Source organism: Gopherus evgoodei, chromosome 10 (genome assembly GCF_007399415.2).
Source record: "Gopherus evgoodei ecotype Sinaloan lineage chromosome 10, rGopEvg1_v1.p, whole genome shotgun sequence".
NCBI classification, from domain to species: domain Eukaryota; kingdom Metazoa; phylum Chordata; order Testudines; family Testudinidae; genus Gopherus; species Gopherus evgoodei.
The window spans coordinates 28870439-28889574 of NC_044331.1; the positions used below are offsets into that span (position 1 = coordinate 28870439).

General features: G+C 38.6%; 1 protein-coding gene across 2 annotated transcripts in view; it reads right to left on the reverse strand.

Moving 5' to 3' along the window:
* Positions 1–700: 700 nt before the first annotated feature.
* Positions 701–19136, reverse strand: part of THSD4 (thrombospondin type 1 domain containing 4) — a 658049-nt gene continuing 639613 nt past the window's right edge. For both annotated transcript variants that reach the window (XM_030578300.1, XM_030578301.1), the window contains 3 exons: positions 16698–16877; positions 3380–3524; positions 701–1894 (listed from right to left, as the gene is read on the reverse strand). In XM_030578300.1, coding sequence (XP_030434160.1) covers positions 1752–1894; positions 3380–3524; positions 16698–16877 — 468 coding nt within the window. In that variant the 3' untranslated portion in view covers positions 701–1751. The remainder of the gene's footprint in view (positions 1895–3379; positions 3525–16697; positions 16878–19136) is intronic.

Sequence of the window (19136 nt, forward strand, 5' to 3'; positions counted from 1 at the left end):
CAAAAGAGAACTCCCACCGATTACAATAGGGACTCCTGATCAAACACTGATGGTACAATAGGGCTCAGAGATAATCAACATAGGACTAGCATAAAGCTCAACAGTAAACATGTATCAGATATAAATAGAATTATTTGGCACCATTTTTGAATTCAGACAGTGGACACCTTAAAAATGGATTTAAGATTAAAGTTATCACTAGGGTTTAGAGTACATTACAATGAGTAATTCAATAAGCAAGTTATTTTTTCCACCAACAGAACTCAGCGCTACTTACACAGAAATATTTAAAAAGACTCAATAAAAGTGGATGAACTGTGAAATTTTCAGGTAATTTAATACTTTTAATCTGCACTGAATGCCTCATTCTGTTTAGCTCTAGCAAATTCCAGGACTGAGTACAGTAAATGTACAAAATGAAGATCATCTAACACAGGTGCAAATGTGTAACCATTCTTGACTGGAACAGGAAGACATAGTGTAAATAGATGCTATTCTTTTAGAGTAAGTTTACTGAGGAACAACACAGGATGAAAACAAGACAAACTATACTGTAATAATCCTTCAACAGCTAGGAGTCAGGATTTCCTTAATACAGACCTCCAAACTACTGCACCAGGAGTTACTGTGTGTGTGTGTGTGTGTGTGTGTGTGTGTGTGTGTGTGTGTGTGTGTGTGTGTGTGTGTGTGTGTGTGTGTGTGTGTAAACCAACTACAGACGGCTGATACCAAAGAGTTATGAAAACATGTTAGAGACAGAAGGCCAGATCCTTTGGTGGCAGCTTCAGAAACTGATGGCAATCCTAACTGAATCTTATACACGTTTGGATTGATCCTGTTACTTACTGAACACTTCTAAAACGAAAAATTATTATGGAGCGAGATTGCTACATCATGGTGGAAGATTCTATGCTGGTGTAAACTGACAATTTAGATCAGTAGAGGAACGTCACCCATTTGAGCTTCAGCTGTTAGCGTCACATGTTAAGGAGAAGACTTCTAAAACTTAAGGGCACTGTGGTGGGTAATATATTGCTTTCAACATCCATATAGAATTACAGGCTATAACTGTAATGCACTAGTTTATGAATTAGATACAAGGCACTTACAGGCAGTCAATGTGTGTACATTTGCTGCTTAGTTGAAGGCAGGAAGTTAGTGAAAGTACAGCAGAGAGAGTTTAATCATGACACTAATTTAGTATGAAGGGTTGAGGTAATTAAACACACATATTAGGGTGCTGGGAAATTGAGCTTAAATGGGTCCTAAGGTTGCTGGTTTTTTTTATGACATAACACTTCTTACATACATGTTCTACTGATACCATCTACTAATTTAAGTCCAAAACACCCAAGAAGGATTGGTACTCAGCAAATAATTGTGCTGCTGTATCTGTACTAGTCAAACATCTCCAATAAATGCATTTGACTGATTTTCCTTTCATTCAATTCATAACAAGAAGGGTGGTATTTTCCTTAAATAACAATTATTTGATGAACAGACGCATACAATAGTATCAGTAAAAAATAATGCTTTAAAAATCACGGTTTTACAATGAACATTTTAAAAAGCCAAAAAGCTCCTATTATATGCTGCATGTTATGTGTGAGACATAACCATAGTCTTGATGTGCTCAGCGATATGGAAACCATCTCTTTAAGAAGGTAGAACCTGTTGCAGTCCAAACAGTAACACTGTTTATGTTCCCATATCGAAGTTAAACATGGACGCTACGGGTAATGGAGTAGTTGTTATCTGCGTCCTAGAAAACCTGATTGTCTATTGGCCACCTTTGTGCAGGATGCACAACAAGCTGTCTTGTAATAGGTATAGACACAGAGCCGGGCCTGCACCACCACATTGCAGTTGTAGTATTTGTCTTTGCAATTTTCATCTGGGGAAGAAAAAAAAAGCAGAGGCCTTTATGATTCAGAAAGATTATGTTATCAGAGCTGATTATGGCAGAGCGCAAATTTATTTTTAAAGATTTACTCTCAGGTGAAAAAAGCATATATTTTTAAATAGCCTACTGATGTAAGTAAGTTAAATTATTAAAACTACAAGAACTTTTTTTATTTGAATATATTTAGAAAAAATGCACATATTTAAAAAATCTACTTTAATTTTAACAATCTGTGTTTGCTTTTTACACTTAATTTGGCTTGAATAATGAAAATGGACTAGACAGTAGCACTTGTATTTATAGTCAGGTTTGTGTCATTTTCACTTTCAGATTCTCAGGTAATAAATACCATGCTGCAGGGTTTGGGTGGCTAATACTTCAGGGGTATATTAACAGTACTGCCAACCCCTAAGCACTGAAAAGTCATGAATCAGGCCCCTCACAATCACAAGATTGGCTTATAAATATTGAGATTTTGAAAAATAATAAATGTTGGGTTCTTTATATTTGCCTTCTGGGTTCTGAGCCACTAGGATGCACTCCATTCACATTTAAAAACCATGAGGGCTAGAAACTTGCTTTTTTGATAAAAACTGAGATTCCCACATAATCACATAACTCAAGGAGCAGGGATTTTAAAAGGAAGACCAAATAACACAAGGCACACAATAAAATCATGAGACTTGTCAGTATTAATTTGTTTTAAACAAAACTGTTTTCACATAGAGGAGGAGGAGGAACATTTCTATCAGTCTTACAATACATAATAGCTAATTTTTACAAAATCTAAATTTCTGAACAAATTTGACCTGAAAGTTGATGCAGAGTAGAATGAGGTTCTAACTACTTCTTAAAACATCTTTCTCCCCTTCTCTAGTAATTATAATTAGTAATAAAATGATTCCATAAAAATTATGAAAAAAATCTCTGACAATATCAAATTAACGCTAACGTGTTACATTTTGGGGCACAGGTCACTTGCTGGTTTGAACTGGAGTAAATGGAGGATTCTCTGTAACTTGAAGTCTTTAAATCATGATTTGAGGGCTTTAGTAACTCAGCCAGAGGTTATGGTCTATTACAGGAGTGGGTGGATGAGGTTCTATTAGGGTGACCAGATGTCCTGATTTTATAGGGACAGTCACAATTTTTGTGTCTTTTTCTTATATAGGCTCCTATTACCCTCCACCTCCTGTCCCGATTTTTCACATCTGCTGTCTGGTCACCCTAGGTTCTATGATCTGCAATGTGACTAGGTCAGACTAGATGATCATGATGATCCTTTCTGGCCTTAAAGTCTATGAAAACCTGCTGTACCTTTTTAAAAAGAGAGCCTTATTTTGTTTAAAAACAAACTCCTAAAATTGGAACAGAAGATAAACGCTGAACCCAGAAAGCCTATACAGGATTGTTAAATATTTTCTCTACTAGTTGGAATTCCACAGTCAAACCAGTCAAGTTTTCCTGCCTCCTTACCTATTTCTGGTATACAATCCTGAGTGTTACAAGGTTCTTTTTCTTCTGGTTTAAGCTGTGGATCACATTGGTTACTGGGTGTCAGATCATCTGACAGACATCGTACTTCTCGAACCCGGAATCCTCCTTCACAGGATTTGGAACACTGAAATCAAATGAGTTAAAATTCAGGAAGGTGATAATTTGTACTAGGAAACCCTCACAGAGAAAGGGGGCTTATAACCTTATCCAAAGCCTCCAGACTTCCTTCCATTGACTTTAATAGGATTGGGATCCTTAAAATGCTGATTAGAAAGTTATGGGATTCATTCCTGTTAGGGCTCAAGAAAAATCCCTGTCCCCATGATCCCCAGTACAAATGAGAAGGACAAGGCTCTCTCTAAGAGAAACCACTTCAATTGAAATACTCTCATAGTATCTCCTTCTGGGATACATTTTATGAACCATCCTGTTAGCTGTATGACAGGAAGCCAGAAAGATTGTTATAGATGTGAGAGGAATTCAAGGAACAATTTGTAGTGGGGGGAGGAGGTTCCAACATGATGGAGTGAATCCCCCTCCCCCTCCAGCTGCAGTTCTTTCATTAACAGTCAGTGTGATAACAATGGAAATGCTATTTTCCTGTCTGATGAGCAATGGTCATTGTTTTTGCTCACAGATTGGCCTGTACACCATACCACATCAACCTCAAAGAAACTATTGAACAGAAAGTGAGTGTCACGCTGTCTGGAGTGGTTCATGACTGTGAAGGCCTACCTCAGGGCAGATTGTCAGAAAACAGAGCAGACACCCCAAACTGGTGGTGTGTTTTATATTTAGGTTTCACCATGCCAGTGACAAATGTGAACTCCTGGATCACTATACAAATCTTACCATAAGAGTCAAAGACACTCTCCCTTAGACTCTCCAGTCTATCTTGCCACCCAGACAAATGGACTTTGTGATAAAAAGTCACTTAAACCAAAAGTCACACCACATCAGTTTGCTTACAATTCCAAGAGACTAGTCACTTACCCCAGATCAAATGGTACTCTAGATCTTACACCAAAGACAACGCTGGTAGCCAATTCTATAGTCACCTAACTAAAGGTTTATTAGCTAAGAAAAGGAAGCAAGAGTTACTGAAAGGTGAAGCAGGTAAAATTTATGTACAGGTGAGTCACAGTTTCTAATTCCAAATGGTGCCAGTGATGTAATAAACTGCCAGATTCCCAAAAATCTGTTCCGGGTTTCCAGATTGTCCGTGGGGATCTCCACTTTGCACCTGTAACCTTTAGGAGTCCATACAGTCCAGAGATGAAGGATTTTTCCCTGAATCCATACTTATAGCTTCTTCTCATAGAAAACAAGCTGACAGGTCACTACCCATGTGGGCTTCTCCTTTGATGACAGAGAGAGAGGAACACATTTTGAGTCTTTGACCTCCAACCATAACAATGACCACTTGCTTCAAAATGAGCACTTTTCTGTTAAAGGTCTTCATTTGCATTCCACAAGGCTTCTTTCTCTTTTGATGGGTTATTTAGTTACAGGGGTTATACAATGTAAATGTTTGCTATTACATAATAACAGGATACAGATAAGTGAAAACAATGCAGGTAACATCCCACTAGTTTTCATGAAGTTTAAACACCAATATACTCTTATACATTTAACAATCACTTTGATCTATGCTAATACACGAGTGAATTGGCCTGGGCCTTCAGCAGGAGCTGACACTTGGTCTGCCAGCATCAAAGTAGGGAAAAGAGGAAAGGTGGTGGGAGAACTGTGATTCCTTAATCCCCAAATACACTACACTTTCTCATGACAACTGTAACCAACTCCAATGCTCTTTTGATCAAAATACACAAGATTGTTTTAAAGTAAATGCAGCCTTCATGAAATATGTATGGAATTGATAGCCCAGGAGTCTTTAATTCGCCCTCTGTGTACAGAAAATGTTCTGAAAAAACAAAATCTCATTTTCTCTAGAGGAGAAAAATATTTATGGATACCATAAACATGCTGCAATGTGAAAATCATGTGTACTGCACTCAACTGAACTAAACAGTTTTTGCACAGAAGAACAAACATGGGTGACAGTGGAAATGAAAAATGAAGGGAGGGAAGATGGTTCAAGGGCAGTCTTGACTACTACTACAGCTCAGTGTCAGATGTAGCAAGTTGGAGTATCAGTGAAAGTTGCAGACCTACTTGCCACATCTCTACCACCCCCTTGGGCTGACCTTAAATCCCCTACACATTCCCACATACCACCCTGGAGGACTGAAGGGGGCCAAGAGTTCTCTTCTGTGTTCTCTCCACTTCTTGGACCATCCTACTCAGTGTAATCACTGAGGTGCTGCTTCATTTTGAGAGCCAGGAGGACTACACTAAAAGGGCCAAGTTCAGTCTGAGTCTAAAGCAAGTGCCATTCAATCGATTGCAAAGGAGCTGCACCAGGGCGGACGTGAGCTGAATTTGGCCATAAGAGAAGTTATAACACTTGAATCACAGATTTACAGGATGGCTTATTACTCTCTCAGCACCTGCTCCTATACTTGCACATACCATTGATAATTGCTGAGAGTTCTGCTCCGGTTCCTGGCAAGTGTACTAAAATTAGACACAGAAACAGCACCTGTGAGTATTCTTGAAAAATCCCTAAGCGGATTAGGTGTTTTAAACAAAACAGCCAGTATTTTCACAAAAGTCTTTAAAAACTCCAATCTTTGATAGTGGTTTCTGGAAACTGGGTTAGAAACATTATGCGAGTGTTATTACCCTCAACTCCTTTGCAAAGAAGAGTGTATTGGGACTGCCATCCCTCTACCATTAAATGAAAAATCTAATCAGACAAATGTCAAAATAGGCACAAAGGTTGTACTGATAAATGGTAAGGAGCCAAGCCTCATCTATCTATTGTAATGGATAAACTCTGCTTTCAACCCTAGGGCATGATTCTTCACTCCATTTAAAAAAAAACAAACTTAAATTAGATCAAACTTGATTATGAGATGAACATTGATGTAGAATAATAGCAGTGTGAGTTCCATGGCTTAGAACAGAAGTTCATAGCACATCCATCAATTTTTGTCCATTTACAGCAACCATGTGCCTGCAATACTGTTAAAACACTGCCAAGCGCAGTGTCAACGAGATTTCCTTCCAACAGCAGTTTCTTAAATGAAGAGACTCGTCTATGCTTTGCTTTGCATAAAGGCCTAGGTTCCTGAACACTGTGAATATACCAATTTTCATTAAATTAGCGTTTAGAGTCTTAAATAATACTGTACTGTGCATTGAGATAAGAATTGCATGTCCTGAGGCTACTAGGTGGCTAGCTTTGCTACCCAAAAAGAAACAAAAAACCAACATAGGATAATAGCTGATGAGAAACCTCTAATAAAACGTATTTTTCTTGAGGTATTAAACCAGAAGCATTAACAAAAAGAGAAAGCCATTGGAGAGGAAAATACTCTCTTATTGTACTTTGATCAATGTACCATAAAATAATAACGTGGCTTTTACCTTCAAATTTCTTACAAGCCATCACTACCTACCTTGTCTTACTAAGGGTATGTCTACACTGCAATTAAAAACCCATGGCTGGCCCATGCCAGTGACTTGGGCTTGTGGGGCTCAGGCTAACCAGCTGTTTAACTGCACTGTAGACATTTGGGCTTGGGCTGGAGTCCAGGCACTAGGATCCCGCGAGGTGGGAGGCGTGAATGTTTACACCACAATTAAATAGCCTTGCAGCCTGAACCCTGCCAGCTTGAGTCACCTGGCACGGGCCAGGAGCAGGTGTCTAATTGCAATGTAGACATACCCTAGAACTGCAAAAGTTTCCTCCCCCCCCATCTCCTCCTCCTCACCCCCAGTATTTCATGTAAATTTTGTGCTCATAAAAGGTGTCATAAAATGGGTGCCCATCCAAAAGGAACATTAGCAGCCATTCCACAACAAAAAATAAGGACTGGGAAGGTTACTAAAGAACAGGGGTCAACAAATTAGCAGGAACAAAGAATGGAAAAGAACAGGAAGGGGAGTACAGGTCATAGAGTTAAAACATGGGAACCAAAAGGGGACACAGAGCAAAGAACCCAGACAACACCCTCTGTTCTGAAAAAGAATCTAGGGAATCAGTGGAGGCAACCATAAAAAGTGTCTGTTTGCCTCTTCTGGAGGCTGAAGTCTTCTTTTTATAGAGACAAGAGGTACATTAAAGGTGGCAATACTACAAGCTCCCCAACTCTGTCCAGTCCACGTGCTGAAGACTCTTATTTCAGTCTATTTAGTCTTTGGTCTCTCTCTTGAGATTGCCAGGAAGGTGGGAATGAGTATTAACTATGCTGATAGTCTTTGTGATGCGGACACTTGTCCAGTAGGAAAATGACTTCACGCAAGTCACCAAATAACCATCATTAGCTAATAGCTGTCAATCACCCACAAACAAGACTGGATTTGAACTGGTGTCCTAGATGTTGAAGATTCTATTAACCTGTGAACGACCTGGTTCCCCTGAAAAGTTGAACTCAAGCCCAGCGCAGATGTTGAAATGTGGTGCATGATGCAGTTCAAAAGTATGTGCACAACAGACGTTGTGTAAGGCTACTTCCTGTACTATGCTATTCAGGTTCTTATACCATCCACCTCACAATATCATCTGAGAGCCTCTCTTCCCCAAAAGCCAGTTCATTAATTCTTCGCTCACAATCTTGAATGTGGCCGTTCAGTAAATGCTTTTGAAACCTACAGTAGGTACATTATGTAACATTCAGCACTTTCACTGCAGACACACACTGACAGTTCACGCCATCCACCCTGTACCATAACTCCAAATTAATTCTAGGCAAGACCTCCCATTTATACAGTATTGTACTAAACTACTTTGTAAAGTACTTTGAGATATACTGATAAAAGGCCCAATATAAGAGCTAGGAATTATATTATCATCACCATCGACATTCTCAGCCTATAGTGAAAGGTTACCAAATTTTTCAGTGCAGAGTAGTGAGATTTATCGTTCACTGTCTGTTATCAAACTAGACATGCTGCAAAGCTCGTGTATTCTTTCAGGCTTTACATGTGGATAGGGTAGAACAATTTGTCGTGTCAGAAGGTGGGATGTTGTATGTGCTGGAGTCTTAATTGGGGAGTTTTGGTGCTAAGATTTTTTGCATAAAACATATTAACTAATTTGTTGTATTTTTAACAGTTGCATGGGTATCCTTTGGGTGGTACAGCTTCACACTGCTCCCTAATCACTGCTTTGCCTAAATGGTACAATCTAGACCTTAATACATTTTTTTTAAGTGTTCCCTTATTAAATCCTACTAAGTCACTAATGCTTTCCTCCAAAAATATGTAGGATTCCAGGCTAATCTCACAGTTCTTTTGGAAATAATGTTATTCAGTTCCCCACATCTAGGTCTTTCAGGAAAGCAAGGAAAGCAGGAAAGCAAGTTATATCAGTTAATCTTTCACTAACAGCTTTCCTCATTTCCTTTAACACTTGTGGAGGACAGTGATCTGAATCTGATGCTTTGTCTGCCATAAAATCATTTCCATTTCTTTTCACCCATTCTCTAACTCCTGTCAGGAAATCTAATCCTTTTGTCATCCTTACCCCAACTCATATATCTACTTTAAAAAACAATAACAGATAAATGTCTATTTTTCCTACTTTACATTCTCCATCAGTTTTATAGTTTGGTAGAAACTTTCTCTGTAATTCTATATTCGGTATTATTTTTGGGCTCCTTTAATTACTCTTCTTATTCCCTTCTGCTTATTTTTATATATCTCACCATTCTCTTCATTACCACACAGTTTATATTTTAAATACTTTTAAAAGCCTCCTGCCTATTGTTTACACTGCTCTAGTCTTTACATCACTATTGAACCACATTGGCCTCTGTTGTTCTTTTCCCTTCATGCACATTTAACCAGGAAGAATTCCAATTTAATTTTCTTCAGCTATGTCCTGCACTTCCTACAGCCCTATAGGCTTGCTATACATTACCAATTTCTAATCACAGCTCCTCAAGGCAATTTATGTATTCCATCAAAATCAGCTCTCCAGAAGCCAAAGATTTTTGCACCTGCAGCTATGGGGTTTTCAAGGCCAATTATATTGAGTTACATCCTTAAATCCAGATTCAAGCAAAGTCCCCATTGACTCCAGGAGTTTTGTCTGAATGAGTTCTTCAGGATTTTGTCCACTTTGACCAATATGATCCTCAGTGCTCCCAAGCTTCACATTTATGCAATTAATCTTGGCTCACTTTTAAGGATTAGAACTGAAATAACTCCAGACTACACAGGCTGTTTTCCCCCATCTTTTTTGGCATAACTATTTCGCTTGCCACCATTACAAAAATAGCTGGTACCATCATTACACCAGTCATTGTCACCAAAAGATTTTACATAATGATGTGCCTTCCTGTGAATATGTCAGTCATTTTAAACCTGCCATCTAATCTGCTAGTACCACAGCCACCTATATCATATGACCCCCATTATTACACTATCTGAGTGCCTCTCAGTCTTTAATGTATTTATTTTCACAATACCCTTGTGATGTCGAGAAGTACCCCTAGTTTGCAGATGGGGAACTGAGTTATAGAGACACAAATAACTTGCCTAGGGTCCATAGGAAGTCTGTGGCAGAGCAGGGATATGAATCTGAGTCTCTCAAACTCCATAAAAGAGCCCTAACCACTGGTTGATCCTTCCCTCCTGCTCTAAGTGATACTAATCGCATAAAGATATTTTAGCTCCCTCTTTAGATCTCATAATAATAAACTGCACACTTCCCTTACTACCAGTAACAATATCAGAGAAAAAAATCATAATGTACTTTTTGTAAAAAGCCAGAGTATTCAACTAGGATTTGTATTTGTGCCCCACAACGTTGTAGACACAGCCATTGAGTCACTTCATATCTTTTGGGTTTGCAAATGTAGAATTTGTTAACACATGCAAATACAATCTGTACACACAGATTCTGTCTTTTTGTGGGTGCAAATGACTGTGTCCGCTAGCTTGTGGGAATGCATTTAAAGGTTGTTTTCGAAAACTTGGGCCACATGGTTTATTAATGCATATTCACTTTGGCCAAAATTGGCTGCCAGCAACATCAACAGAAATCTGAAGAAATTCCACTGACATAAAATAACAACAGGAATAATACCTGACTCTCATATAGTGCTTTTCATCAGAACATCTGAAAGCACCTCTGTTGATAATTTGTTTAACCTCAGCCTTGTGAGGTAGAGAAATATCATTAGCCTTATTTTACACATGGGAAACTGAGGCACCGAGAGGTTAAGCAGCTTGACTCAAGTCATACAGGAAGTTTGTGGCAGAGCACAGACCTGAAACTGGGTCTCATTTTAGATTGACTTCTGCTGAGTTACTCTGGATTTATGTTGATTTTATTGAGAGCCAAACATGCATTTTTGTTTTCAGAGAAGCACCCCTGAAACAATTACAGGGAGAAATCTGGATTCTACTCAGCTGCTTTGTTTTATTTTGTTTCCGCCTCTGAAAGAAAGTGGCTAAAGTGTTCCCCCTTCTTTTCTGCTTTCCTTTGATGCCTTAAGTGTGGCCAGATAAATGAGCAATGCAAGCAAGAGGACAAACAAAAAGCAATTTCTATCCTTAATGTCATGTGGGAAAAAAATGTCAGGAGGGATTTAGAATCATATTACTTTCAAAGGCGCTTGACTAAAGGTTTGCTGAAGGAAAATCAAAATGAGGGATCTGTGGACTCTCCACACAGAGGACTGTCATTTTGGATTTGATTTAAGGCCACAGAAAGGAGTGAACTACAGCATTTAATAAGATGTCATCTAAGTGCTTATCGAACACATCATATGTTCTTCTGAGGAAATACTGGAGTTTTGGGTTTTCATTTTCATGACAAATGTTGATTTTTTTTCATCATAATTATAATAAGCTACTTTGTCAAAGATGAGCTATGTTGGGAAGATATATGAAATCAAAGTCACTTGTGGCACTGGTGCACATCAGCTGGCCCGCTTCCTTTGAAAAATGTTGATACATGGCACTCTCTGCACAGTAAGCTCTACTCTCAGTGATGTTCCAACTGCTGTAGACTGTTTTAAGGTAAATATCAGATTGCTTTGGGAACTGGAGCACATCCATCATTCTTTAGTGTCCCTTAATTTTAAATGAAGCCATAACCCTGGAAAGCAGAAACTCTTAATGCTCTGGGTAATATAATTAAGGGGTGAAACCACTTAGTAACAGGAAAAATACATTATTTGCAATAATTATACTCAGATATAAAGGGCCAAATTCATATCTGATGTAAGCAGGCCCTATAGCTTTATATTCTGTCTTATCTATTCACTGAAGGATTGAAAAGATAGTTGGATTTTTCAAGTTTAATTTTGATCATTTACACTCATTTCCCTGGAATGGACCTCCAATAAAAGCCCACTCAGGCATCCCAGGCTTAACACAGATGCTAAGGACAGTTCATTGGTATTGCTCATCACCCAGCAGTCAAATGAAACATGATACATACAAAGAACTGGGGGATAATTCAAGATGCATGATTAAATAATAGAATATTATTAGGTCCAGCTGTAAAAACATTTCCATTTTTGCAGAACTAATTTTCCAAGTACAGCATGTATCAGCTGTTTAATATTCTCCAATGCTAAATACTTAATAGTCATTTTTCAATGCAGACTTAGTTGCAAGAAAAATATCTTTACCAGATTTAATTTTACATTCATGCTGATTTCGTGGATTATTCAGAAACATACTGCATACTAAGAAAGGAAGGAAAGAAAAAGTGCTACCTTTTGATCCACAGTGAAATAACTAGTGGAAAGTCACTACAGGTACCATCCTGAAACATTGCCAGAATGCAAGGTTTCTCCCTTTTCTTTTCCACATATCCAGTGATAGTCAGGGATTACTGGTCTGTGTGCAAAAAATGTTTAGACAGAAAATGCCCTCTCTCTCTTTTATTAGATGTGGTCAGTTGGGAATCTCATTAAGAAAAACAAGCAGACAAAAGAAAACAAAACGCTCCAAACACTTGGAACTGTATAGAATTTGATACCTTCCAACAACCTTATAAACAGCTAATTTCTATTTATTCTGACAAGCAGCATTTTCTTTACTGATATTATTCCTGCAGGTAGTATTACTTTTTCCTAACATGGTGTAGTTTTTCGGAAACATTGGTTTCATGAATGTTAGTTCTCTTTACATTTTGTGGGCCAAATCTTCAACTGAGGTAAATCAATATAGCTTCTCTGAGGTCAATGTGTCTATGCCAAGTTATATCAGTTAGAGGGCAGCCTTCTTTTGTGTTAGTTGCATAGAAAACTGGAATTGTATTAAATTTATATCCAAAACTAGAAAATAAGTTGCAACTCTTCCCAAATGCTTTTTGAGAGAGCTCTGATGCTGGGGAGGGATAGCTCAGTGGTATGAGCATTGGCCTGCTAAACACAGTGTTGTGAGCTCAATCCTTGAGGGGGATATTTGGAGCAAAAATCTGCCTGGGGATTGGCTCTGCTTTGAGCACAGAGTTGGATGAGATGACCTCCTGAGGTCCCTTCCAACCCTGATATTCTATAGTGATGTTATTTATTATTTGTACGGTGCCTCAAATTGGGATAGGCACTTTGCAGAAAAAAAATAAAGACATAGTATGGAAGAAGTTCATAACAAGTAATCAGATCATGCCACCGACTAATGATTACTACTAGTGGGGGAACTGCAGTGATTGCAATGGAAACGTTCATAGTTGTGAGCACTACACTTGTAGTTATTTTTTACAATACCGGATCGTACTACTGGAATTATTACATACATGGATGGGTGAGAAAAACAATTTTAGAGATGATGCAAGACAAAATTACAATATGAAGATCACATGTTTACTTAGCTATGGTATGTGCACACCTTGAAGGTTTCATTCACGTTCTTTTTACATTAAAATAATTCCATAAATAATCTCAATTTATAAAAACTGGTAAATTAACTCTAGTGGGCTGCAGCATGTGTTTGCTATCAATTCCACCAGTAGCTGAGTGGTTTAGATCCTAATCTCCAAAAGCTTTTAAACCCTTTCCAAACCACTCTTGCCCTGGTGGTGCCCTTCTTTCCTGTTTCATTCATACCCAGCAGCAAGTGTAAAGCTACAATACCGCTTACAAACATCCTCACAGCAAGTCTCACTCAGCTCAACAGTAATGACATGTTCTTCTCTCAGTGGGGAATTTCCCTGATTTATCCTGAATATTCCAGAACGTTTAGAGACCACTGCATTGCACATTAGGCAGACAGTGTGGGAAAGGGGCACACACATTGCTCTGCAATTTTTCCTGGGAAGCAAGAAATCCTTGAGCTGGCTCTCCGAAATTTCTAGTCATTGTACAAGTGACAGTGCAAATTCATTGCATGATGAAAATAAGGGAAATTGCCTGTACTAAGAGTCTAACTAGTACCCGTTAAGATAAATAGAAAGATTTGCTAGATCATGCCATGACAAACCCAACAATATCAGAAAAGCTTATTAGCCATAATTAGTAATGTTAATTTATTAAGCCTATTGATAAGTTTATAGTATACAACCTAAACAAATGAAGAACATTAAATGATATGGACCTGATCTTAAAAGATGGAGATTCCACAGTGATAGACATGAAAAAAGGGTCTGAAGGCTTGTCTACACAGATAAATTAATCTGGATTAAGATAGGATATGGATTTAAAATGGAATAGCTATTACTGATTAACTCCCTGTGTGAGCACTCTTATCCCAGAATAAGAATGCCTTAATCCAAACTAGTTTGATCCACTTGAATAAAGATAATTCAGATTAAAGTACTTTTATTCCAGAATAAAAGCATCCAGACAGGAAAATAATCAGGAATAGCTATTGCAGAATAACCTCCTGGGTAGCCAAACCCTGAATAGAAATCTCTACTCCCTTTTAATTTAAAATTAGATTTGCTGGTGTTCAGCTTCTTGCAGGGTTACACCATATATCATGAATAAATATTGCTCCAGGATCATTTTAAATTCACAGTCACAAAGGGATATTCTTTAGGGGAAAAAACTAACATAAGTCAGCCTCACGGACCCTTGATTGTACTAAATTGCAACTGAAAACTTATTTAATCAATTTTACTGCAATTGTTTTCTGTCGTAGAAACATCAGGAAAAAATGCCATCAAAGAGCAGCTGGAAGAATGGTAGTTTTCTGATAAGCAGCTGCAGAAGGGAGCATTGTTGCATTATTGATTAAAATGGGCAGCTACAACCACAATCACACACCACAAAACCACCACATTGTGACTGATGGCTGTGCTGCTGCAAAGCTGTGGTAAGATCTCTAACCTAGTGTTATAGAAAAATCGCTGACATTAATATCTGTTAAATAAGTTCCTTTCTACTTCACTTTAAAATCGGTGTCTATAAGAATTTAAAGTTGAGTTATTTCTGATTTCTGAATTTAGCCAGAAGTATTTTTCTAGCTATTTCATAGCGATCAAATGCCGGTTCCACTGTGGAATGGACTGATCATTTCATAAAACTCCTCAGGCATTTTAATTCACAGATTTACCAGTCACGTAAAGCTGACTATTCTCAGCAGAACCTTCTCCATTTTTCCAGTTTAATGACACAGTGCTAAGGATAGGGGCTCACTGTTCATTTGGAGGACAACAGAAAGCTAGATTGCTGTCTCTCGGTTAAACGGGCAATTTGGGGTCCTTGCACAGCCCAAGTGTCCCCTCCTCTCCAGCCCACACACTCTAGCCAGGGGTAGGCAACCTATGGCATGTGTGCCGAAGGCGGCACACGAGCTGATTTTCAGCGGCACTCACACTGCCCGGGTCCTGGCCACCGGTCTGGGGGGCTTTGCATTTTAATTTAATTTTAAATGAAGCTTCTTAAACATTTTAAAAACCTTATTTAATTTACATATAAAAATAGTTTAGTTATATATTATAGATTTATAGAAAGAGACCTCTTAAAAATGTTAAAATGTATTACTGGCATGCAAAACCTTAAATTAGAGTGAATAAATGAAGACTCGGCACACCACTTCTGAAAGGTTGTCGACCCCTGCTCTAGCCCCATACCAACTTGGATTCTCGCTCATAAGTACCCTCACCCTCACCTCATAAGGACTCACCAATTCTTCTTCAGACAGGCTGAGCCTATGTGCTTCCCAGACCACAGTTCCCTCTATTCAGGCAGGCTGGGGTCTACCCCAGAGAAGGAAAGACTCAACCTTCACTTTTCCATACACAGGACTATGTTTGGAGTGTTACCTCTGCCTAGAGCATCCCCGGTAGAGTCAAGACCCAGGTGACAGCAACAAGGACCCCCCAGGCCGAGAGTTCTCTTCTGGGATGGTATTGGTGGGACCCCTCAAAGCAGTGGATTTCAGAGCTAACAATTAAGATGAATGGGACAGTCCAAGCAATTTTTTCAGGCTGTCTCCAGACTCAGGCAGAATCACTGTATTGCTTACAACTGAGTTTTCACAATCATGACAATTTTTTAAAATGTGACTACTTCAGAATTTAAATTTTATATGAGTCCAGGAGCATGGCCCTAAGCAATGGGCCTACGGTGCCATAGATAATACTACTGACTTTGAAGTGAAACGTTATCTTTGTACATGAATTATATTATAAATAAAACATGCTGTGTCAGTGCTGCAAAGCAGCTGGAAATCTTCCCTACAGGGCAGCCAAATAGTCTCCCAACAGAAAGGAATCTGGCTTGACTCCATAGCATTTAAGATGTGTACATTCTCTTTTATCTGATTAACTAAATCCCACATTAGTTTACCCTCACTGCAGCTGAGGAGATCTAGGAGTGTGGAGGAAGTGCTACATGATTTTTCTGCTCCCTTGATCATGGACAAGCTGGGGGCCATAAGCGGCATAAAGACTGCACTAAATTATGTTGTCTGCAGCGGTCCCATAGGGACAAGGATCAGGTGAAACAGCATGATCTCCATTCTTCCTCAGCATGCCCCCTATATGGAGGGGGACATGGGTGATGCAGAGGCAGCCGCACAACCTGGGGATTCCTCTCTCTTAGTGGACTCCTTGGCTGTCCCTGTAGGGAAGATTTCAGCTGCTTTGCCCCCAGAGACAGCACAAAGCATGTTTTATTTACAATATAACTCATGTGCAGAGAATATGAAGTCTCATTTCAAGGTCAGTATTAGTCCCCATGTGATGCTTTTCATATAAATACAAAGGAGATGGTCAGAGACGCACCAATCTGGCTTGAATATAGAAAAGGAAAATAGGACTTACTGTGCTCCACTCTGTATTAAACCACTTAGCCCCACAGGGTTTGAGGTAGCAGGGCTGCTGGCTGGGAGGTCTTTCCAAAAATGAACATTCATAAGGGTTCAACACATCAAAACTGCCTTCCATTTTTCTAATACAAATGACTTCTCTCTGTTGGGTTCCGCTGCTACATTCAATTGAACACTGCATCAGGGAACAGAAAGAGTAGCGGATGTCACATAACAGCATATCTCTGATATTCTAGTCATGTACTCTAGCTACTCTCATAAATTAAATATGCATTTTAGACTAGCGTTCTGTGTCACACTTTATAATTATTAATGTTCAGAAGGAGAAAGCTTTAAAGCTTGGTTAGCTTATGCTCCAAGTCCCTGGATACAAATCTGGACTGCAACATTCTAAAGTCTTCTTGTACATCCTTGTTCCCTGCCTCCCCTGAACTGAGGCAGATCTTTCTTCTCATCCCCACCACTGCAGACCTGATTATTCACTCTTTCCTATGCTCTGCCCACCGCCCAACTTTATTTTATGCTAGGAAACTGCAGGTGAAAAGTGGACTTGAAATACTGCTGCCCTGGGAAATATTAGCCACAGCACTTAACCTTAATTGTGCCCCGAGGCCCTGATTCAGCAATGTACTTCAGCACATGCTTATAATTAAGCTTCTGAGTAGTCCCATAAAAATCAGTGGGACTACTCATATGCCTCATGTTTAGCCTGTGTTTAAGTGCTTCACTGGCTCAAGGCTATACAGCTTTTTGTCACGTTTTTGCTGGAGCACAGCAATCAGCTGAGCGCTGTGAAAGAATTTGCAAGTTCTAGGCTTACAGGTTCATTGCACTGTTCCATATGGCTAGCCAATAAACAAATGACACACAAGATTTCCATTGTTTATTTATTTATTTGGGCGACAAAGTACATTTTTCAAAACTGTCCATAAGGAAACAGAATTACATGGTTTAAAAAAATAAATCCTTACACTTGCCGCACTGAAGCAGCTAAAGCACTACCTTTGGTTCAAAAGACTACAGAAACAAGTAATATTTTGTCAGCTCAGAAAGCCACCTAATCTAGTTACATGTTTCCAGCATTTTACAGGGGCATCAATTACATTAATTTAATTGAAGCCTAGGAAAGAGAAAAGAAAATGAAGTACTTTTTAAAAAGCATACCTTTCAAACTGTTCATAAGACATGAGTCTTTATGAAACAATCACATTTTCTTTAAAAACAACAAAGTAAAAAAAAATATTTTCCCCCAGTCTTGTTACCCTAAATTAGGGTCAAATTTTCAGAGGTGCCAAAGTGACTTAGGAGCCTAAGTCTCATTGACTTTCAAATGAGAATTAGGGCTGGTCTACACACAGTTTTTAAAATGTTTTAATTATGTCAGTTTAGAATTTTATACTAGTTCAATTGCATCCACATTAGGTAGTTGCACCACCTTAATTGTATCCGTTTCTAAACTGGCATAGATAAAGCAATATAAAAACTGCGTAGAAAACCCATTAAGCTCCTGAATGCCTACATCACTTTGAAAATGAGACTTAGAATCTTGTCACTTAGTTTTGAAAAGTTTGCTCCCTAAACTGCAGTACCTACGCTGTAGATCACTTGGAAGCAATGGAAGATCCACAGCATTTAGTCAGCAGGTGATGAAGAAGAGTTATCAGAAATACAGTTGGAGGATTTTGTGAAAGCCAACAAAACATTTTTTCCCCAATAAACTTCTAAAAAAAAATCACGTTTGAATGGATTATATCAGGAAACTTTTGTTTCGTGTAGAGGATATGACAGCTGTAACTGTTGATTTGAATTCAGAGAATGAAATTCCAACAAATGTGAACATTACCAAAACCAAACCAAAAAGGATACTCTGACTAAAGCCATGACAACACCATTAGCTTAGTTTCCCAAGCTATGTTAAAAGTAAAGAAGCAAAAGGTGTAAACACAGGATTCTTTATCTTTACATTTCACAGCTGTTTGATTTCTGTACTTGGTCTCAGCATAGTATATTTATATGGCAGTTTCTTTTTCTTACTTACAGGAAGAGGAAGGTCTACCACTGTCTTGAGAACTATTGCACACTTTTTATCACAAGGATTGATTTTGCTCATAAAGTAAACTTTATAGGAAACTTAGGTTAAACGCTGAGACAATACACTTAAACTAAACTATCGGTCTATGATATTAAACTGAAATAAGTTGGAGGCTTTCCACTCTAAAGAAACATTTTGTTATGTTTGAGCATGACTGGTATTAAAGTTCGTAATGTGATAACGTATAACTTGAACCAGGCCAGTATGGGATACAAATTTCTGTGAGGCTCTGTGAAAAGGAACATTGAGGATAAACGTTGAGAACACTATATTTATTCACTAGGTTTTAGGAGCCAATTTAGCTTATGGCAGCCATCTGGAAATAAGGATCACAGGCGCAGT